The following is a 24,473-nucleotide window of genomic DNA, read 5'->3' as shown; positions in this document are numbered from 1 at the left end:
CCTTATTCTGAGGTTTTGCCTGCACCTCTTTGCTGCTTTGACAGAAAAGGATACATTCGGGTCATTCAGAGTCAATGGTAAAGATGGCGATGGTTGCATTTTCCTGAAGGGAGAACAACAAGAGGATCATGTGGCAGAATGCTCTGGCTCCAAATATTCTCTGCAAAGGTTTGAGAGGGGCAGTGTTTGACTGTAAATCTAAAAGGGGCAAATGTTTATGTAGAAACTTAACATTTCAAGATGGGAACATTTCAAAGAATTATCCCTCTGATCAATCTTGAAGAATTCCTGCTTTCAATGGATGTGGAGGACGTATACTTGACAATTTGCAAAGAACACAGATGACTTCTGAAGGTTATAGTACCTCGTTCTATTTTCATTTCAATGTAAAATCTTTCCTTTCAGTCGGCCATTCCAAAGATGAATGTGGGTACCTTTCAATCCTATTCCTTGGATCACTGGTTGGCCCACGCAGACTCCTAGGATCAGGCAACCTTGCAAATGAAGTCTGTACACCTGACCTTCACTGACTTTGGGTGCTGTATCCAGAGTCTCAAGAGCACTTCATCTCAACCTTTGGACTTCGAAATCACAAGAATTTACCTCTGAGCTATCTCCTTACTTTAGTAATAGGCAGAGAAGCCACCGGCTGGATCTCCCAGCTTTTCAAACATCCCAGCATGGACATCACTTCTAGTTCAGGGGGCAAGGTCAAAATGACTGTGAAGTCACTGTTCATTGGTCATAAGTAGGCTAGAGACAAAGAGGGTACTGAAAAACGATTTTCTTTTTCTTTTCACTTCTCTTTTGTTTCAACACGAAGCGAAGCTGTTCATGTTTTCACAGGCAACACTGTACTTGGGACCACTGTTATGGCACAAGCCAGTCTGGTGGAGACTCGACTCACCGTTCAACCAACAGGTCACAACTTCAGAGCTCAGGATTCACAAGTCCTGGTGGATGGTTTCCAGCACTCCAGAACAGGGGATATCAACTGTGCATGATTACACCTGAGATTTGTTGACAGATGAATCCGTTTACAATTTGGTGCAACCTTGGAGAATCAGTCCACTCGGGTTTTATGATCAGAGACTGATAGCTCTCACTCTTCTCACCTGCATTCTACATTTTGGGGGCGCACTGTGGCAGTGCGATGAGGAATGTAACTATGAAAGCTTCTCCTACCCATAACGTGGGCACTTGCTCCCATAAGTTGACAGAGGCAGGTAATCTTTCAGAAGGTCTTTCGATTGGGAAGTTACTGCTTCCACGATCCATACCAAGGAAGTGAACAATGTGGTGGGGGCTGGGCTACATTTCCCCATAACTCTACTGTCTAAAATTGCCTGCGTGGTGTTAAGGGACCTGTCCAGGAGATTCAGTAATCTTATTCTGGACCGATGTGTACAATTGCCCAGGAGATGCTCAGTAGGCAGAATTTATCAGTTTGGGTACCAAGTCGCTACAGCTGGAGTATCTGAATTTCGGCAAAGGTTTGCTATCGTCAGGTCATCCTTCTAGGTATGGTTTACAGAGAGGGATGTCATACACCGGGACTGCAAGGGTCCTTCTGTAGTTTGGATTCAGCATCGGTTTGGCACCGACTCTGTGAATTGAGATGGAGACAGTCATAGCTTTCAGGGAACCGGGTGTGGGGTGTAGAGTAGAAACATTTGAGAGATTAATCAGACAGATACACTTAAATACAAAAAGACTTTGAAACATTTATCTTCAAACACTTACTGGGCTTTTCACTGAAGCGTCCAGTAGTAAGAACTCTCATCTTTGTGTGGGGCTTACCTGAACCCTTGCCTTTTGCATACTAAAAGGTAAAACTTTCACAAGTTCCTTGACAGGTGCTCTACACATTTTAGATGTTGCTCACCAACAGAAATCTATACTGTTTGTGACGGGGGTACAACTAAAGTGTTACTTCTTTTATCTTGCATAAGAAACATGTAAAAGATTATCTCATGACACTATAAGAGTTTGTTGACAGCTATAATTGTGGTGTTCTCCTTATGTACATTCATGTAGTATGTCATGTTGGCCCCACAACCAGAGTGTAAGAGGCGTGTGTGTGTATAGTGCTGGGGAAGATAAAGGGTGGGATATCACCAATTTGGATGGCCGTGAATGTATGTAAGCCCTAGGTTTGAATGGCATTAAGGTTAGAGACCTGCCATCTCCCATTCCTGTATATACCCTGTGTGTTTCTCTCTCACTATACCCCACTGCAACCATGGTAAAACAAAGTGTAAGTCTGATTTGATCCACATAACTTTAAAGGAGCAGAAGGGCTTCTTTGTGTTCACCTTCTGTGGAGGAAGACAGTTCTACCAGGTCAGCCTGTGGCTTCAGAGGTTAAAAATCATTTTATCAACGCGATCTGCGTGGGTGACTCGTACAAAGTCATTATGGTAGATCAAACAACATGCCCTCCGGTAATACTAAAATGTGAGAGACCAGACAAGGTTACCCGCATTTGCTGTTTTTGAAAGGAGTTATTATAGGCAATAATGCAGAACGGTCTGTCAACCGGTCTGAATCAATAGATCCTTCAGAAATCAATTTAAAGTACAAATTAATTGGAATACTCAACTGCAACAACAAAGTTTGTGTCCTCATGGTAGTGATCAAAGCTACCAAGATCCTGCATGCGGTATGTCTCAATTCTGCGATTTAATATTTTGAAATGTATCTCTTCTGTTTAATTACGTTAGCATTGACCAAGGCCACTGCATACCTTTGACAAACAGGAGTGCTCTCTGACACTGGCAAACATCATACTTGATTACTTGACATTTACTGGCAGCGAGTCTTATTTGAGTGTATGAAGCTATTTTAACCAATAGCACAGAAGAGAACAATGGGTGTCTCTATATAACTAGCAATACCACCGGGTATCAAACTAGCATTAGTAGTCTTTTAGTAAAATAGGCAGCAAATAAATAAAATTAAAGTGGAGGAGTCCACCGTTTTCCTTAGGAGAATGCAGTGGCACTTTCGAACGATGGAGTTGCTGAATACCAAGGCAGCTAGTCTTGATTTCACCTTGTGCCTGTTTCTTCCACCAAGTTTAATTTCGAGTCTCATTGTCACACTCCTGAAGGTTCATTTTACCCCACTCTATCTCCCTCAGTCACCGTTTATCTATTTTCCTCCTTCTGTCTCACGTTTCTGCCTTTCTCTCCTAGTGAAAGTCTGATGATGAAAAATAAGTACCAGACCCAAACGTTGGTGCTGATGCCCACCACTTGCAACTAAGCACGTAACCAATAGTCTGTAAAAGTATACGCTTCTTAAAGTGTTTACCTTGTAGACAATGAGATGGAGCTCCTCGTAAGATTCATCTGTATTCACAAATATTTTGGGAAATCTGAATTTTACCTCTGGGTCACTCAGGTCATAAGGCCCCGTCAAGAACCTGAAATTCAGAACACAATGAACAAAAGAGAATGTCTGTATAGTTGGAATGGGCAAGCTAAAAAGTTGATAATCAAATAGAAAATACAGACCCAATTCTAAACACGTCATAAATCAGATTAGTCAGGGCAAATGTTTACAGACTGGAGAGACCAAATGAGAAGTACAGTTTGTCCAATGCGTCTTATTCCTTGATTACTGTATTTCAAATTTGTTTTCACTCAATGTTATTCCCCATCTATGAAATACTAAGACAGAAAATGTGACTTTGCATTGGTTATCATTTTCAATGAAGTAACATACTTTCCACTGCTAGCTTTCGTCACCATGCAGGCCTCTTCTTAAGGCATGGGTGAACATTCTCTTTAAAATGCATCAACATGATATAAGTATTCGCCTACGGAAATTATTACCCCCTGCAATTTTGTTTGTGAACCATAACTAAAAGGGAAAAATTGGTAAGATGACACACCAGTGATGGAAAAACCCACCTATTCTTTTGATGTCTTCATATGTTTGTATGAATTGAGCAAGTAGTAGAGCGGGCAGGTAGCATTGGCCCACCCGAGTTCTTATCCCCATCTCCTGTGAAGCAAAATCCTTTAAAGACCTTTTCTATGAGTGGAGCGGCACAAACTTTTCCCCTTGCTGACTTGATCTCTGTTTAGGGAAAGTCTGTTCAACCCCGCGTCGGAGAGATTGACAGGTACTGAAGGGTCCTTTCAAGTTCGGGAAGACGCCAACGAGTCAGTTTCTCAACTCCATTGTTCAAGCAGCTCATCCATCCAGTCCAGAGAACAGTGCATTCTGGGCCCTGTAGTTTTTCAGGACTCTTGTTTGAGACCAGGGCAGCACGTGAACCGCGGAAGAGTTGGGATTGGCCATCCGGCCTCGCTGAAGCCTTGATCAAGAGAACCTCCTTGAAGGCAGGCTGAAGCTGCAGGAGCGCTATATGAGCACAAAATGCAACAAAGTGATACACGTTGGTTTTAAGGACAGATAATACGAGAACCCTGTAAGGGAGACACTGTAGCTGGACACCTTCCTCCTTGGAGTCTTCCTCCTTGGAGTCTTCCTACTCCCCCTGTCCACGTCCGTCACTCCCTGCCCAACGCCCCGACTTCCTGCATCCGGTTGACTTTTGCAAGGTGGAGCAATGGATTTCTTGATCTAGAGAGGCGCGAACCGCCTGGGACAGCTGTAAAAAGACAAATGTGTCCTTGCAAGAAGCCATAGTACGAAACATAGTGTGTAACAAAGTAATATTTAATTCTCAGTTCTGAGGGTGCATTAAGCTAATGTGGGTTGATAATACTGTGTGTGAATGAACTCACAACTTCCGCCAGCACGTTTACGACTAGGCGTTGCTCATTATACTGGGACACTGCTGAACGGACCCCACAAACTGCGCATAGCTCTCCCGCCGCCGCACCTTGCCTCATCGCGGCCGCCGAGTGGAGAAACTACGCTTCCCAGGGGCACTAGCGGCAGGAGCCGCCCACAACACTTCCCGCGCCCGGAGGCGCTGTAAAAACGCGCCCTGCTCCCACGTCGCGAGAAGCCCGGGACAAGGGCGGGGCCTTTGTGGCTGTACGGGGCTGTCCAGAGCTGGGCTGGGACCCCCCCCCTTTCATTTTGTTATCTGCCAATCCCACTTTGGACTCAGAAGTAAGAACTGCTGTGAACATTGTTTGCTTAAAATCTTGCTATAACACTGTATGTTCCTTACCTGAAAATGACCACGAAATCTAGCCTGGGTGGGAAATTGCTAGCGGGGGGATCATCCACTCCTTTCAAGGGACCCTAGATAACTACATCACCAGGGTCGTTTCAGTCGTTGAACACGAAATAGAGCAGGCTGAACGGCGTATATCCTCAGAGTGGCTCAATAAACGCTCCCTCCTCCCTCGGCCCCATCCAGAAAGCCCCTTCTCCATCCCTGCCTCATTCTGGGTCTGCTATATTAATGGACATTGGTATCCCGCGCCAACTCCAAGATCTATCCGAATGTCCGGCCACTTTGGGGGTTTGTAATTCTACCAATATCACAATCTATTCCCCTACTGATAGTTCGCTCGAAGAGCAACTCCCAGCAAGAACCATTAGTGCTGGAACACCAGTGTCATCTCTCCCCATCAAAAGAAAACGAGGCCGAAATAAACAAAAAGGTTCCCGAGCAAAAAATTCTAAACCCTCAATAACCATCAAAACTTCTAGTATTGACCCGCAAAGTAAAACTGAACAAAATCCCCTGCACACGTTTCTGCCAGACGATCTCATGAGAAATATAGAACATCTGATAAAATCCCTACTGTTGCCCCTCGTAGAGAGGGTTAAGCGAATAGCAGACCAACTTGAGTCAGTTCAAGCCACAGGGATCTCGAACATGAATTCACTTAGAGAACTGTCTACAACCAGGTATCCTTTAAACACTTCTGTACCTGTAGAAAAACTCAAACTTAGCGACTGTCCTTCTAGGGGTAAGTCCCAATCAACTACTCAAGTTATCCTTCCCTCTAGTCAACCTATTAACCCAGCTCCCCCTCCTCCAAACCCAGACAAACTCGAGAATCAGAGCAATCTAACAAAAGGGGACAGGCACTCGATAATTCTGGGGGGAAGCGAATGGCGGCCAAAAACCCCAGAAGGAACGTGCAGCACGTAAACCTCCCGCCTGAAGCAGGACCTTACGTAATAGTACTAACTGGGGTTTCAGAGCTGAAGCCAGGACAATCTGAAAACTACCAGACCCTGAAAAACAAGGTCACGTATTGCTTAAGTGTTAACAGGCCATTACCGGCAAGTATCGATGGTAAAATTTTAAATGTTAGGAGGCTACCATGGTTGGGACAAAGACCCAAGGATGTACAAGGGGACAGTGTAATTATAAATTTTAAAGACTATAGGGCTACAAACTTCATCAGAGACTGGTATAGCGATAGCTATGAGGGAGGCATATCTACTAGATCACTAAGCTATTTCTACCCAAGAGCCCTGGTTGAAATTCAAAACCCAATGAACCCCAAGAGCAACTTGGGCCCAAACTTCAATATTGCTACTTCCAATCGCTTTGTGGCTCTTTCGAGCCTAGAGGGGGTAGACTGACTCGCAAATAAGTACAACACGATCCAAAAGGACCATGTAGCCGTAATGAATTCAGGTATTGATAACGTAGACGTTCCCATTTTGGAAGTTCTTTCTTATAATCCTTCACCAGAGAGCATCCCTAAATTACAGAATCGGGACCGATGCCCAGCGGCAGATGGTTCCCGCAATCCATCGCATAATCCTTTCTTTCCTGACCTGCCCTTCCTAACTGAAGTCTTTCAAACTCCTTCTTCCCCCTCTATTGATCCAATTTGTTCCTTAACTTAAGCCTGTCCATGATCTATTGGAATGTAGCAGGGTTGCGCACAAAAATCGACCAAGATTGCTGGCTCAAAACAATTCGTAAAGAACAAGTTACTTACCTTCGGTAACGCTTTTTCTGGTAGAAACTATATCTGCCTGTGGATTCCTCACCTTGTGAATATCCCCCTTGCGTCAGCAACATTCGGAAATTCTTTTCGTAGCCTCGCGCCGACGTGGATAGGACGTCACAGAGACACGGCTCCGCTCGCGACTCCGCTGACGTCACCGACGCCTATAATAGGCCCACGCCGGCGTGATGACATCAGTTCCGCCTTTTTTCCGTGCCATCGAGGCACACGGACGGACCAATGACAGTAGATATATACAAAGTATACACAGTACACAATAGTCAAGGCAAAACACACAGTGCTAAGCAAATGCAGGAAAGCAAATGCAGGAAAGCAATTGAAACATTTCCTTGACATCAAAATAAATATACATTACAGTACAATAACTCTGGCATAGAAGAGTGGACAACGGGGAGGCGGGTGGGTCAGTGAGGAATCCACAGGCAGATATAGTATCTACCGGAAAAAGCGTTACCGAAGGTAAGTAACTTGTTCTTCTGATAGATACATCTGCCGTGTGGATTCCTCACCTTGTGAATAGAGTCCCACAGCAGTCCCCACTCCCGGAGGAGGGTGTCCACTCTTCTAAACCAGGAAATCCTGAAGGACAGAGCGCGCAAAGTGACCGTCCCTCCTCACTTCGGAATCCAAGCAGTAATGCTTCGCGAAAGTGTGGAGGGAAGACCAGGTCGCCGCTCTACAAATGTCCTCCACAGGAACACCTCTAGCCAAAGCTGAGGTTGACGACTTAGCTCTAGTTGAATGAGCCCCAATACCCTCTGGAGGTTCCTTACCGGCCAAAGAGTAGCAGATCTTAATACACAGAACAATCCATCTTGATAAAGTCCTTTTATGGACCGCTCTTCCCTTCTTGCAGCCAGCAAAGCCAATGAAGAGTTGATCATCCAAGCGACAGTCTTTAGTTCTGTCTAAATAAAAAGACACCGCCCTCTTAGGGTCCAGACGGTGTAACCTCTCCTCCTCCTTGGAAGGGTGCGGGGGAGGATAAAAGGTAGGGAGGGTAATGGATTGACCAAGGTGGAAAGGAGTCACCACCTTAGGAAGAAAAGCAGCCCTGGTCCTTAGAACCATCCGATCAGCATGTATGGTCAGGAACGGGGGCTTGGAACTAAGAGCTTGAAGCTCACTCACCCTCCTTGCCGAGGTAATTGCAACTAGGAAAACTGCCTTAAAGGTTAAAAGCCTCATAGGACATTTATGAAGAGGCTCAAAGGGAGAGCCCATCAGAAAAGTCAAGACAAGATTCAAGTCCCACTGAGGTACAATAAAAGGAGAAGGAGGGAACTTGTTTACAAGACCCTTCAAAAATCTCAAAACTACAGAAGACTTAAAAAGAGAGGGCTGATCAGGCAAACAAATAAAAGCCGACAGTGCCGAAAGATAGCCCTTAACCGTGGCAACTGCAAGCCCCTGTTGCGCCAAAGAAAGAGCAAACCGGAGCACATCTGATAAATGGGCTCTCAACGGGTCAATATCATTCTCACCACACCAAATAACAAACCTAGACCATCTATATGAATAGACAGACTTAGTGGAGTCACGTCTGGCAGACAAAATTACATCCACCACGTCAGGCGTGAGAGAATAGGAAATCAGGTTGCCCCGTTCAATCTCCAGGCATGAAGGTGCAATGTTTGGAGGTGGGGGTGTAGAACCTGCCCCTCCACTTGTGAGAGGAGGTCTGCCCTGAGAGGGAGACGGAGCGGCGGGTGAGAGGAGAGGTGGAGTAGATCTGTATACCACACCCTTCTTGGCCAATCCGGGGCGACCAATATAACTTGGGCCCGGTCTTGGCGAATTTTCCTCAGAACCCGAGGAATCAAGGGTATGGGAGGAAACGCGTAAAGGAGTTGATTTCCCCAACTCAACTGAAACGCGTCCCCCAAGGCTCCTTGCATCGGATACTGGAGACTGCAGAAAGACGGGCAGTGAGCATTCTCGCGAGTGGCAAACAGGTCCACCCGAGGAGTCCCCCACGTCCGAAAGACGTGACGAACCACCTCCAGGTGAAGCCTCCACTCGTGGTCGGCAGAGAACTGCCGGCTGAGACTGTCTGCACGCACGTTCAGAACTCCGGCCAGATGATTTGCCATCAGACAAATCTGGTGGTCCTGAACCCAGGACCAGAGACGCAGAGCCTCTCTGCAGAGACACTGCGACCCCACTCCTCCCTGCTTGTTGATGTACCACATCGTGGTCGTGTTGTCCGTCAGGACTTGGATCGACCGACCGCGAAGGGAAGGGAGGAAGGCCTTGAGCGCCAAACGTATCGCCCGCAACTCTCGAAGGTTGATGTGAAGCAACCTTTCCTCTGGAGACCAAAGACCCTTGACCTCCAGATCCCCCAGATGAGCACCCCACCCTAGAGTGGATGCATCCGCTATCACCGTGGCCACCGATGGAGGTAGATGGAAAGGCTTTCCTTGCGACAGGTTGCCTTCCACGCTCCACCAAGACAGATCCGCCGCAGTTTCTCTGGAGATCTTCACCGACTCCCCGAGATCTCCGTTGTGCTGATACCACTGCCTGCGGAGACACCACTGGAGTGCCCTCATGTGCCAGCGTGCATGGCTGACCAACAGAATGCAAGAAGCCATCAGACCGAGCAGGCGAAGGACCTTCAGGACTGGAACGACCGCTCCATTGTAAAATAAAGGAATCATTTCCTGAATGTCGCGAATCCTTTGAGGAGGAGGGAATGCACGACAAACAGTAGTGTCCAGTACGGCACCTATGAACAGGTTGCGCTGGGAGGGCACCAGGTGAGACTTGGGTACATTTATCGAAAAACCCAACCTGAACAACAACTGAGTTGTCTCTTGCAGATGATGGAGCACCTTCTCTGACGACTCCGCTTTGATCAGCCAAAAGTCCAAATAAGGGAATACAGGTATCCCCAACCTCCTGAGATGAGCTGCCACCACCGCCATCACCTTGGTGAAGACTTGAGGCGCAGTAGTAAGACCAAACGGAAGGACCGCAAACTGGTAGTGCTGCGACCCAACCGTGAAACGGAGATACTTCCTGTGCGACTTCAGGATGGGTATGTGGAAATACGCGTCCTGCAAGTCGAGCAACACCATCCAGTCTCCTTCCATCAACGCTTGAAGAACCTGAACAAGGGTGAGCATCTTGAATTGCTCCTGCTTCAGATAGAGATTCAAGATCCTGAGATCCAGGATTGGACGAAGCCTGCCATCCTTTTTGGGGATCAGGAAATACCGGGAGTAGCATCCCTGACCCCTTTCCTGCTCTGGGACCACCTCTATCGCACCTTTTCGTAACAGAGTTAGAACCTCCTCCTGCAGAAGAGACAGATGTTCCTCGTGCAAAAACCTTGACAAGGAGGGTAAACAGGGGGGAATTCCCAAAAGGGAAGGGCATACCCATTTTCTACAAGATTGAGAACCCAAAGATCTGTCGTAACCAATTCCCAATCCTGTAGAAAATGGGTAAGCCGACCCCCAACCGGACCCACATGATCCTGAATAGCGGATCTAGGGCTGCTTTTCTGCGGCAGGGGGGTTGGAAGAGGTGGAGAAAGAGGAGGGCTGACGTCCACGAGGACGCGCTCTTTGCTTTTCCCTGTACGATCTGTACACTGAATTTTGCTGCTGCTGCTGTTGCTGCTGCTGCTGTTGGCCTTGCCGGAAATTCCGAAAGGAGCGACCAAAGCCCCATAACCTTCTGTTGGAAGAAGTGCCTCTGATCTGGAGACCCAAAGACTTAGCTGTTACTCTGCAATCCTTGAATCTCTCAAGAGCCGCATCCGCCTTCTTCCCAAAGAGACCTGATCCATCAAAAGGAAGATCAAGCAAAGTCGCCTGAACATCAGCCGAAAAGTCCGATGACTTCAGCCAGGCTGACCTCCTAGTGGCGACAGCAGTGCCCATAATACGAGCCACTGAGTCTGCAGTGTCCAGACCACTTTGAATAACCTGGCGGGCTGCCGCCTGAGTGTCAGAAATCACCTCCTCAAAATCTTTCCGGTTGGCGTCAGGAATTTTTGGAGCCAGGATACGCAAAGAGTCCATCAGGGCATGCACATACCTTCCCATAAGACATGTGGCATTAGTTGACTTCAACGCCATACTAGCCGATGAAAAGGTCTTTTTTGCAACCTGGTCCTGTTTCTTTGCTTCCTTCTCACAAGGAACCTGAGGAAAGGCACTAAGACTCTTCTTTGAACAGGCAGCCTGAATGACCAGGCTCTCTGGCGAAGGATGAGAAGACAGAAAAGCCGGGTCCTCAGGAGCAGCCCTGTACCTCCTCGCAACATTCTTAGAAACCGCAGGAGCCGACAAAGGTTTCTTCCACACCTCCATTATAGGATCTGTCAAAGCATCATTGAATGGAAGTAAAGGCTCAACCACAGAATTCGGTGAATGCAAGACCTCAGTGAGGATATTAGACTTGAACTCCACTGTAGGCAGAGTCAATTGAAGAAGCTTAGCAGCCTTCCTCATAACCAGATGGTAAGGCTGGATATCCTTAGAAGGAGCACCTGAGCCTGAGGGCAACTCCCACTCAGGAGAGAAATCAAGAGTCCCTGAATCCGCCAAGTCCTCAAAACAGCTCTCTTCTAATTCACCTTCTTCAACAATCCATGTATCTCTGCTCTTCCAAAAGGCGTTGAGCTTCCCTTCTGGATCTCTCCTTTACACGCCTCGCAGCCGGATCCAACTGCGGCTCCGACGGATTCGGGGCCGGCGCCGGTATCGAATCCGACGGCACAGAAGAATGACCTCGAGGAAGATCAGGAGCAGGCGACGCTGGAATCGGCGTCGACGACTTCGGCGGAGCCGGGAACTGCCAATGCGGCGTCGGAGCCGGCATGTAAGGCATAAACGGAGCCGGAGGATAGGAGTGAGGAACTCCCAGGCTGAATGCCAATGGACCCATGGGACCCGAAGGTGCACCAGAGGGGTACCACGCCCTTGAGAAGACGCCATACATAGCGTTAAAAAACGCTGAAGGGTCCTGGCCTGGAGCAGGAAAGGGCGGCTGAAAACCATCAGGCCGGTCCTGTGGAGGGATCGGATTCGGCTCATCAACAGGCGCAGAATCCACAACCTCCCGAGTCTCTTCCTCTTCACGGGCCGGGGACGGCGCCGGAGACGGATTCGGAACCGGAGAAGTATTCGGAGCCGGAGTGGGAGACCGCCCATGCGACTCGGAAGGTGAGGCCTCACCTTCATGCTCAGAGACTTCGAGAGTAACCACCTTCGAACGTACCTTCTTCGGTGACCTCGACCTCGACCCCGACTCCTTACCAGACCGACGTCGGGACTCATGTCTCCTCTTCTTGTGCTTCTTCTTCGACTTCGAAACATGATCCGACGCCGACTTCGAAGACGACCTCTCTCGAGAAGCAGATCTCGACCTCGCCCTGGACTTCGACCTCGCCTTTCGAGAACGAGACCTCGACGACTTCTCCTTTCCAGCTTTCACCTTAGCAACCAGAAGTTTGGCTTCTCTCTCCCTCAGGGCCTTCGGATTCATCTTCCGACATGAAGAACAATCCTCCACATCATGGTCGGAACTTAAACACCAGATGCAGTCTTCATGGGGGTCGGTAATGGACATCATTTTACCGCACTCCCTGCAGGGTTTGAAGCCGGTCTTCTTGGATGACATCGTCGAAGAGACAGGATACAGAGAAGCAGAAATATGAAACAAAATGGCAACAATGTACCAGTAGGCTACAGAGATTCCCGATAACTGTTAGCGTCGACGACGCGGAAAAAAGGGAACTGATGTCATCACGCCGGCGTGGGCCTATTATAGGCGTCGGTGACGTCAGCGGAGTCGCGAGCGGAGTCGTGTCTCTGTGACGTCCTATCCACGTCGGCGCGAGGCTACGAAAAGAATTTCCGAATGTTGCTGACGCAAGGGGGATATTCACAAGGTGAGGAATCCACACGGCAGATGTATCTATCAGAACATAACATACTATGTTTCCAGGAGACATGGTTGATTTCTCCCATTCATTTATGGGGTTATAAGACGTTTCATTCAAGTGCTCGTCCTTCTCCTTCAGGTAGACCTAAAGGAGGTCTAATTATCTATCTAACGACCTTCCACTTAAGGAAATATCTGAACTGAAGATAGCCGAGAATTACCAAATTCTTAGAATAACGGTGACAAAATGGTCCTCCTATTTTCTGGTTAACTTCTACAACAATTTGTCTCTACCTGAATCCGTAACTGTTTTAAATGAAATATTAGTCTTTTTAATGGAGCAACGGTCAAGATACCCAGTATCTTTTTTTAATTTGATTTGGGGCGGTGATTTTAATATTCCTTTGTGTGTTAATTATGAAAATGTTAAGTGTGGTATTACAGACGAATGCAGGTGCCCTTTAGCCCATTATACTCATTCTAACCCCAGGAATTGTTTAAATGAACATCTTTTCTCCTTAGATTTGGGTTTTGCAAATGACCTAGTAGCCCCTCCTATAGCCTTTTCCCCTACATTCCATGGGAGGGGTCATTCGAGTGTTATAGATTTCATATTATGCACACATAACATGCGAGGCACACCTGTCTAACTTTGCAACGGGAGTGGATATTAGTAGCGATCACTATCCTAACAGCCTTACTGTTACAGTTCAGTGCACCTCTCAACAACCTAGGATTCCCAGTCTGCTTAACCAACAAACTTTGTCCATAGCCAAGTTGAACGGCTATACAGTTAAATGGTCGAAAGTAGACCCGAATGTACTCTCAGCTAATATAATAAAAAGAGCACACCCCTTATTGGAAACATGCTTAGACCTAGAGTCCCCTAAGGATCTGATTTTAACCAGTTTTGCTGAGATCACCAAAATTATTAGAGAGGAATTATCCCGTAAACAAAATTCTAATAAATCTCAAGTGAAAGGCTGGTTTAATCCCCAATGTCGTAGGGCTCTCTCAACTTTAAAGGAGGCCCTACGCAACCCAATAAGAGACCCACTTGAAGTCAGAAAATTAAGGAAAGAATATAACTTGGCCATTAAGAACTGCAGACGGGAAATAAAGAAGGATCTCTGGGAACAGCTCCACGAGAGCTGTCGTACCAATGACTGCTCAGCTTTCTGGCGAGTGGTCAAATCCCCTTTTCTCTCAGACTCAAGCTCTGCACCCAGGTTAGAAGTGTCAGTAACTGCAGAGAGCTGGGTTAACCATTTCTCGAAAATTTTCTCTCCAGATAATTTAACTCAGAATGACAATGGGAAAGGTAGGGCAGGCGTCCCCCACACCACCAGTATCTACCCCATCCAGTTAGCATTTGGGCATAATGAAATCATCACCGCCTTGTCAGCTTCTAAATCTGGCAAGGCTCCCGGCCCGGACGGGGTACCGTTAGACGTCTTTACCCATAATCAGGAATTATGGTCACCGATTTTGACCAGTGTTCTTGAAGCTGCCACATCACTGGGGTTAATTGACTCATGGTCTACCTCAACCTTGCTCTCCATTTTTAAAAAGGGAGATCGTAATAACCATGCATGCTACAGTCCCATATCACTCCTCGATTCCCTTGGCAAAGTGGCCGGCCGGCTGGTCCTTGAGCGCCTACAGGACTGGGCCACTGCTGCTAATATCATGACAGATTTGCAAAATGGGTTCCGGGAGGGACTGGGAACCGTAGAGCAGGTGCTAAACCTCTCCCTTTTTATTGGTAAATACGCTGGGGCAAAGAATGGCAGTCTACACCTAGTGTATGTAGATCTATCTGCAGTGTTCAACTGCGTGTCTCATTCCAAATTGTGGTCAATTCTTGCCGAATTGGGTGTCGACCCACCTTTGGTCACATTTCTACGAGAACTCTACTCAGACGCCTTGGCGAGAGTGAGATACGGAGTGCACGGCGAACTTACTCCATCATTTGCCGTCACCAGGGGAGTTAGACAGGGCTGTCTCCTGGCTCCCTTCCTTTTTAACCTTTACACCAATGGCCTTGAGTTAGCCATGTTGGAAGGGAGCCAGGACCTACCAACAATTGACCATCGCCCCATTCCCGCACTACTGTATGCGGACGATTCGGTGATCATGGCAAGAACCCCAAACCAGCTGCAGCATCTTCTTAATAATTACTGTAATTTTATGTCATCTCTGGACCTGATGGTCAACATTAAAAAGACCTTTGTAATGCACATTGGTAAGCAAGTAAAGAAGCCTAAACCGATCTTTATCACTAAAGATAAGTTGGAAAGCACAATACGTACCCTTATCTAGGTATTTTATTTGACAACAAAATGTCCTGGAAGCAGGCCATGTGCAGTAGGAAATTAATGTTTCTACGCGCAACAACTGCCCTGGTTACTTTTGCACGTAAACTTGGAAAGCCTCCTCCCGAAGAACTTCTGAAAATATACTATGCCAAATGCCACAGTGTGGCAGTTTATGGCATGGGGGTGTGGGGCTACGCTGCCGCAGAAGCTCTTAAGGTGGTAGAGAATGGCTTTATTAGGTACATGCTGGCAACCCCAAAAGGCGCTCCAATCTACGGTAGCCATATCGAGCTGGGTATGGATTACATCACGGATAATATCAAAATCCAGCCCATGCTCTTATGGCACAGAGTTTGGACCACGGAGCAGTGTAATTTGACCCGCTCACTCATTATGGACTGCCTGGGCCTGGCCAACTGGACAAAAATCCCCTGGCTGGCCTATGTGAGTAACTTTTTTAAGGATATAAACATGACCATGTATTTCTTTGAGCCCTCAACCCTGTCAAGCATTTCAAGGAAAAACCTAAAAATGGTATGCTTATCACATATGAGGGAGCTCCGCATATCTAAAGAAATTACCAAGATTTCCAATATCCAGATCCTAAGTGTTCAATCTGCCTTAGGCATTCAACCCTACTTGAAATATCACCTAAATGCATATGAAAAATATCTGTTCACCCGGTTTCGTTTTAATATTTTCTTTCGTATTGTTTCCTTTCCGAAAAAGCAAGATTGGTCAAAATCTATTACTAAGTGCCCATGTGATGATATTTCGGATCAATCCACAATCCATGTTACGCTATTTTGCAGATTTTATGAATTACCCCAAAAGCGTTGGATTATCCCTCTATTGTCATCTATGGGTTTGAGATCCTGTCATCCCGCTTTTCTTGTTCTACAATACCTAGACTCTGAATTTATTGCCAAATGCGTAGCTGGTTTTCTTAAAACATGTATAAAATATTGGTGTAAATATGACTAAATTGTCTTTTAATGCACTCACACTTTACCAACAGTCTGTATAATAACCCCGTATGATTTTAACCTTATAATGTATCCCTTTCTTATGAAAACTCTGTATTTTGGTACTACCCTTTCCGCCGTCCAATTTTTATATATTGTTTGTTTTAATGTACTTTTTATGGTTCCTAAAAAATTACGGAAACCGATTAAAATATATATGACTGACTGACCTTTTCTATGATCAACTAGCAAATCGAAGAGTGGGGCAAAAGGTAGATAGTGTAGGTGCTACTCTTGTTCGACAATGCTTTACACAAAAGAAGTTATTGGCAGCTCCTGCTTATAAGAGAATTATGCGCATCCTCTGTTAAACATTCCCACACCACAATGGAACTCAGACCATGAAGGAAGGATCTCAGTAATCAACTTTAACAGTTACAATACAGCATTTTAATGCCAAAGAGCAAACATTAATGCATGTGGTTCCACTCAAAATGTTAACGCAGCACCACAACACTCAGCACTTCGATGCATCACTGACATATTGAATTCACTACACAGAATTATCATAGAGTAGTTTACCATGCAATCTTTGATGGAATCCCTCAGACCTTTAATGTAGTACTCAATATTTTATGCACCAGTCAGTACTTTAACACAGCAGTGCAACAATTAAGGTCTTTAAGTCTAAATCATTTTTATTGATAGTCAAACCCCTGTATTTAGGATTACTCCAGGGCCGGCTCTAGCACTGGTGGCCCCCAGTGCGACAATCATTTTTGGAACCCCACCCCCATGAGCTCCTCCTCGGATTCTCTTACTACCACTGGGCAAAAGTGCCCCTCATCTCTCCAATCATAAGTTATTGCTAAACACAGCGCTCTCCCTGAGGTCAGCACCCACCTCCAGAGGTCTGCGCCCGCTGCGGCCGCACCAGTCGCACTGGACTAAAGCTTGCCCTGGATCACACCTCCTAGATAAACTTAAGGGAACAGATTCCCACTGTAGACAGAAGTTGATTATTAAACCAGTATGCCATTCCAATACGTTCTCAACAAATGAAAGTGACTTTTATCAGTTTACATCTACATTGTTTACTCCATTGCTTATATTACTGTTGCCATTTCACCAATTTTAGAGCTGTTGTCAGAATGCAGTGAATTAGAGCACATCAGCAGCCACATACTTTTAGTTGGTTCCTTCTCAGCTGTAGAATCCTCAGACCCTAGGCTAGTTACGGTTTTCTTGGAGGGTGTGAGACTGGGCTTTAATATGCAACACTCCCTCCACCGTTCTGCTTCCGCTTCTATGACTCAGTAGTACAACCTGGTGTGAGAGATCAGCTAGTCTATTCATTGTGTATTCTTACTTGATGTAGATATTGGGTTTTTGACCTTCCTCCCACCCTTTTGTAAAGCGCTCTGATAACCTTTGGGTTCTTGTTCGCGCTATATAAAACTTTATAAATAAATAAAAAAATATCAGTGGATTCATCCTGGTTTTGAGCACCTAATGTCTCTGTAGAGATTGCCTGGAGGCAATGGAACACAAAGTCATGCCATCACACCTTCAACAAGCATTTGCAATGCAATAGGTCTCGCATTTGCGAGAGTTTAAGCTATTGGCATTGTAAATGATAATGCCTTTCATTTACGTTTGAAAAACCAACACATAAATAAAAGGCATTGTCATTTACAATGCCAAGAGCTCAAACTGTTCCAAATGCGAGACCTATTGCATTGCAAATTCTTGTTAGGTGTGTTATTAGGGGTTCCTCGCACCCACATTACCAAGAATATTAAAATCTGTGTATAGTATAGTACACTAAATTGGTAAAGGATTAGGTATAGGGATGAGGCAGTTGGGAAGATGGATAACTTTTTGGGACAATGGGAGAAAGTTTCATGGCTGTAAAAAAATATCTGCTGTTAGTGTCAAAACGTTTTCTGAAAGAACAAAAAAGTAATTACTTTGGTATAAACCACTTTCCAGATGTGGCCGTCCTCCCGCTCCACATGAAATGGTTTAAAAAGTTGTATGCTGCTACATTGCCATCCTCTACTTCCCTAAAAAGCCTCACACTACCTCTCATAAAAGCTTTTGATTTCCCACCCTCACTACTCTAAGAGTCAAGCGCATAAAGATTCTACTTGATCCAGTCTCCAGAGCCGTAGAACATTGGACTCCAGGACAACAGTCCACGGATGCTACTAGGTATCCTATGTCTGCCTGCGACCATCCCCTAAAAATAAGTCAAATGTTTAAATAAAATCAAGGAGTGCAAGTACCACTCTCATCTAAATAAAATCAAATGCAACATTGCTTTGTAACATTTTTCACTGTGGCTTTACATGTCAGATTCATCACCTTACAACTTCCAATAAAAGGAAAAAGCTCAAGCATCACAGATCAACATAAAAAGTGAGGTACATTAAGTTCTCATATTATCATTAATTTTCTAAGGACAATTGCAGCAAGAAATCACCTGCTTATGATAAGGACTGACTGACTAAAGTATACAAAAAAAATTCTGGATGGAATACTTGAATGAATCTCAGACACTGGTTATTACTGGTTGCTGCATCCAAATTCATCTTTTTTTAAAACAATCGGTTTCGCCCTACTTAGGTAGGCTGGTTCAAGTGATATAGTGTGCACGGGACCCACGTCTGGTCATACACGGCCTACTTTTGACGACACACTAAAGTATACAAAAAAGTAATTGATGGACTGCGATACCAAAATGGGTGGGCAGGCCTAGTCTGCAGAAAAAAGACCAAATAAACATGACCGCCAGCAAGAAGTGTGGGACCAGGAATCTTATCCGTGTCATATACTTGTTATCCAGCCGATCCGGTATTTTAGTGTTTTTTATCTGAATACATCACTTAAAAAATAATTTTCCAACTTCAATATGTTGTGTTATTCTGGGATTCTTCGAGTTGTTCTGGAATTATATCTAGACGACAGGCGCTAGGCAATGGGGGGGTGACTTGTAGGGTGCTTCTTTTGCGTTTTAGGCCTGGTAATCACTACTTCCGTCATGAGAGATGGAGAGATTTGCCAAAGATCACATAACTTAACTAATTTGGCAGGAAACATTCGAGTTTAGGTTCCTAAGTCTCGATCCACAGAAGACCGTCCTAGGATGAAACAATGCGAAAAATAAAGTGAGGATGTGGTCTTACTGCCAGAGCCTACCAACTTTGGAACAAGGTTTGGGCCTTAGTATCGACACATCTTCCTGTGATTAATTACAAATCACGTAATCACCCTGGGCTTAGCAATTATGAACGCAACCTTATATAATGTAACTGGTACTAACTTTTGTAACATGCTCCAGTTTCTTCAGGTCCAGTTCGCGCTGTATAAAAATAAACAAACTAGAAGTCCTCTTACCTGTACTCCTCGGTACTTTCCTCCACAGGCACCACGGTGTGCGCCCGGTGTTCCCCGGACTCTCGGCACACCAGACAGAGGGCCCGCTGCTCCTGTTGGCAGTAGAGCCGCAGCAGTTCGCGCCAGCTGCTCCATGAGCTCGGACATGTTAGCGAAGTGTCAGTTAGACCGCAGTTTCTTCCAGCAGGACACCCTGCTACACTGCGGGCAGGGGAAGTTGCACTGCCGTTCCTGCCAGGTCTGGTTGATGCAGGATCAGCAGAAGCTGTGGCCACACTCCACCGACAACGGGTCCCGGAAGGGGTCCAGGCAGACTGGACATGTAGCCTCCTCCTGCAGGCTGTGCAAGGGGTCCGGGATGGCGTTGGAAGCCATGGCAAACAGAGCTCAAACGAAACTGTAAGCAAGGCATGGTTCGCTCAGCTCTACCGCCACCAGAGTGTAAACAATGACACGAGCAAGAACGTCAGACGCAGCACGCAGATCACCCACTAATCCACAACCAATGTGTTGGCCATCTTGGAATCCCCCAAAGTTAGTGTTTATAGGAGAGGAATCCAAAGAACACCTTTGCTATGAGCTTGCTAGCTTTGTAGTACATAAAAGAAAGAGAATAATCGACGGCATGTAAATAAGAAGCGATTCAGCTAAAATATGCATAGCGAATATTGTTACATACACGTCTGAAGTAATTACTATTTTCAATGAGAAAACACTAGTAGAATTGAGAAAACATTTGATTATTTTTCGATCAGTAAAACAACAAGAAGCGTCTGCTATTGTTGAAGCCGGCTTCTCGCGAGTGCTGTGTGGGGCAGAATGTAAAATGAGCAGAAGGCATTTGCAAAGCTAAAGCGCACATGGCACGCAGCAAATAAAAACAAGAAGCAGCCACCATTGTTGAAGCTGGTGCTCAAAGTGCAGTGTGGGGCAGGATGTAGTAGAAAGTGAAAGCGTGCCATGCACGCGTTGTGCTGAAACGCCATGAGAAGAAAGTTGAAGTGAGACATGCGCATACACCTTACGCGTGCACATCTCCGGTCTGGGCAGGCACGGCAAACAGGAGACAGGGAGGGTACAAACATGCCTCCCTTCCAATTAAAAGGGCGCATTTTTGACGTGTGCCAATCAGAAGCACAGGTGGAGTTTCCACCCCGCTTCCGAAGCAAAACCGACGACAATAGTCTCGCAAGCGAGCAGCACATGCGCTGCATCGCTAGGCGAGACCTAAAAAGAAGGTTGCCAAAGAAAGTGAGGAGATTCAGTGTATACTGCTGCTGTTAATCTCTCACCTCTCTGCCTCATTCCTGCTGCACGGCGTACTCATCTGAAATTATCGAGAACAACAATCCACACCTATGCTGCAGTCCTAAATGATCAGCATTACAACCTTTGACCATCTTCAGTGTCTCCTGCAGGACCACACAGTCTCTGAATGCAAGAAGCACTTCATCAACGCTCAATGTTTTTAAGTCACCATCTTGTCTTTCGCTGACTTGTCAGGGGTGGGGGACTGAGGTTGCTTTGATAGTCTGCAGTGGACTATGGGTATGGTGAACTAATTTTGAGCATCGGTAAACACCCTACATGCTACTCATGTAGGCAAGCGCTTTAGTGGCCCACAAAAGGTAGTAAGAACTTTATAAATGCTGCAATACAACACAATTCAAACGATTTGACATTTGTAACCAACTTTAAATAAGGAGGCGGTGTCCCCCACCAGCCTCTATATTGAGCGCTAACTAATGGGGCAATTACAAACTACAGTTTTGAATGAAATATGCTACCTGTCTGTGGTGGAGAAAAGAGACCAAAATTAACAAAATCCATCCTGTTTGCTTTCCAGTGTTTGTCCCATAGTAACATACAGTAACAATCTATGGAAATGCAGCCTGCAAGATTCAATCTTTGTCCCGGTCTCATAAGTAACATCTGCTAACGGCCTATGATAATTCACAATATAATACTTTAACACTTTTAATACTAGGATTGTTCTAGTGCTTCATGCCAGACCGGTGTTGTTTTTGAGAGCTGTAAAGAACAGCTGCTCTTATTATCCAATTTGATGGTATACTCACTTCACCAACCTCAGATGGATGTACGCCTGACTGAGATTTAAACTTGTGATCTTCATATTTAAGCAGATGCTCCCTGGAGCGGGTAACTCATTGCGCTATCTTGCAAGGAATATTTTCTTTACTTGCATGACTATGGAAATGCATATTGTCAAATATGGATAATAAACATCATATCTTTCATATATTGAGAAATATCGGCAAGACCTTTCTGCAAATATCGTCCTTCCGGTTGGCCAGATATTCTTCATTTTAATCTCTTGCCTTTAGCCTGTTACCATGTATATTGAACAAGCATTGTCAGTTGGGTTTCGTTGGATAGAACGTACAGCTTCTTGTAACTTTGCCTTTCGACCTTTGAGTGTTAAGTAGTGTAACACGAGGTCAGGTATTCTGCAGCACTGCTTTTGTTCTTTTGATCCCTTATAAGATAATGTTCTGTGTTTCCAGGTAGTCACAGCTTTGTTTCCTTGCTTAAATTTTGATTTGCTGCCTTGTGCTGTTCTTTCACACGCCAGCAAGTATTCTTCAACTTTGTTTGACACTGAAGTTTCTGGTCACAATTACCGGGTCTGCAAATACTGGATCGTGTATTCCTGGAGCTGCAAGAAGTGACTGCACGCGGTCCCGCCGCTGCCCTCCTCCAGCACAATGGACGGATTTTGAATACCTACAATGGTAATTGTATGAGGATTCACAACCATTATATTCCCCACAAAGGGGTAAAAAATGGATCCAGAAATTCTGGATTGTGTATTATTCCCCATTTAGCGCATATAACTTTTAAAGTCTAGATTTAGGCGCAGGTATACTAGCTGGATTCGGAAATTGCAGACCTTGGATATCCCTTCAGCTTAATCTGGGAACTCATAAGGAGGACCAATGTGCCTGGTCCTTTGGTGCTTTAAACGGACTGTTTTTACACAGGAGACCTTGAAAATCTTAATATTCACTCCCTCTGTGATTTTTAATGGCAAGCCATTGAAGAAGAGTCTCATTCTTTCATGAGAAAAAAAGTTTACTTTTCAAGGTGGTTACAAAGGAAGCCTTCGCCAGCTTAATAGTGTGTATATGCTCGTCTTTTTCTCTCGGCAACAGTCACTCACTTGCAATATGGTCATTATCTGACTACTTTTGGGGTGGCGGAGACTGTGTTTACCTATTCATCTCCAATCCATGCTGAATCTGTGTATAGCCCTTTTACGGTTTGTTTAGGGCTAGCAGAGAAAAGTAGATGAGAGATATGTATTGAACTTTCTCTTAATTTTCAAATCACGTAGGTCCAGATTGGTAATTGAAACAGATAAACTACAGTTGCAGGCGATATATATAAAAACAAAGTATTGTTCTTGTTAGCATGATAATTAATAAAGGGCCAACTCCCAGACCATGCAATGTTTAGGGTACATCTTACAAACCATTCACCATTCCACAGATGTTTTACTGTACTTTAAACTACTTACCACAATATATAACTTGCTATTTGAATGGGAGTAGAGATCGAAGTGGGACCTTTTCATTGCTGGTTGGCTGTGTGGGTAGAGAAGGGTTTAGCATGGTAATGGAACTCGGCAAAAGGGAGTGGTACTGAATCACCAAAGCTTGCCACAGCACTACTCACACCTTGTATGCAGCATCACAGAACTCAAGGATGTTAGTGCAACTAAACAGCGCTCTGAAATGTAATGATGCATGTCTGTACTCCATAATAATGCATCATTTAGATACACAATGAACAATTTTAACACATCTTGGTTAGGACTCACAATGGACCCAGGTCACCTGTTACTAGGACAAAGGTTCCCATTGAATCTAGCATCCCCCGACGATTAGGGCTTTTCCTCCTATTTAAGTAAGACTCTTATGGCATCCACATAAAGGGAGACAAGTTAAGGGCTGCCTGTTTGGTCCTGGAAAGAGGCTAAGCTCAGAAACTCTGCCTCCTCACTTCTAGGCCACCAGGTATGCAGCCACTGGTCAATAAAGTGGATAACTGCTATTGGGCTCCAGGGAATTAGTACGTCTCAATACAAACCACAATATATAGCATCACAAGGTGAGAATTGCTGTGACTGGGTTCTTTGGGATAGTAATCAATGTCTTACCTATCTAACCAAAATAAGGAGGACAGTAACCAGTGGTCTCAAGCTTATACAATCTGCATCAGCCTAGGATACCACAAACCAATTCACTATCCATCCCTCATCTTCAACAGGATAGGCAACTATTGAATGAATGGTCCTGTAGAGCCTTGCTGGTATTTGGAGGGCAAAGATACACGCTTATAGCAACCCACCTAACTAGCCACTTAACACTAACCAGACAAGGCTGTAAACATTGGAGAGATCTTATACACATTGCTGATTACTAGAGTACTCCAACATGGTCCACCCTGCAGGTTCCAAAATCACACCCCTTTGGCATCAATACCCTGTTATGAGGAAAGGGTACCTGTAACAGTGTATCTTGGCAAATCTTAAATGATATGTCATAATGCCAGCACCATAAAAGAGGACTGTAATGTAGTCTACTGAATCAGATCTCTGATAACCACTCAATCCTTCTCCACATCGGTTACCTCCCATAGATACACAAGATTGATGATTGGACAACTTCTGTCACTGCCAGAACAGGAAAATAGATTGAGAACATACAAGAAAAACTACCAACATAATAAAGGGACCTGAAGAGCTAATCAGTGCTGCTAGCATACCAAAAACTATATATAACAAGCATTGGAAATGCAATAGGGCTCGCATTAGGAAAGTTTGAGCTATTGGTCTTATAAATGATTTTTTTTTTATTTATGTGTTATTTTTTAAAATAGCTAAATTAATAACTTTGTCATTTACAATGCCAATAGTTCTAACTTTCGCAAACACCTATAGC

The 24,473-nt window shown here is 45.1% G+C and overlaps 1 protein-coding gene across 4 annotated transcripts in view; it reads right to left on the bottom strand.

Annotated features, from left to right (window-relative positions):
- CCZ1 (CCZ1 vacuolar protein trafficking and biogenesis associated) overlaps positions 1-24,473 on the bottom strand; it is a 302,840-nt gene that overhangs the window by 68,813 nt on the left and 209,554 nt on the right. For all 4 annotated transcript variants that reach the window (XM_086940736.1, XM_086940735.1, XM_086940734.1 and 1 more), the window contains one exon: positions 3,316-3,427. In XM_086940736.1, coding sequence (XP_086796862.1) covers positions 3,316-3,427 — 112 coding nt within the window. The remainder of the gene's footprint in view (positions 1-3,315; positions 3,428-24,473) is intronic.

This window comes from Lissotriton vulgaris, chromosome 10 (genome assembly GCF_964263255.1).
Source record: "Lissotriton vulgaris chromosome 10, aLisVul1.2, whole genome shotgun sequence".
Lineage (NCBI taxonomy): Eukaryota > Metazoa > Chordata > Amphibia > Caudata > Salamandridae > Lissotriton > Lissotriton vulgaris.
Note: the sequence above shows the minus strand (reverse complement) of the source record. Positions and strands in the feature narration are given on the sequence as shown.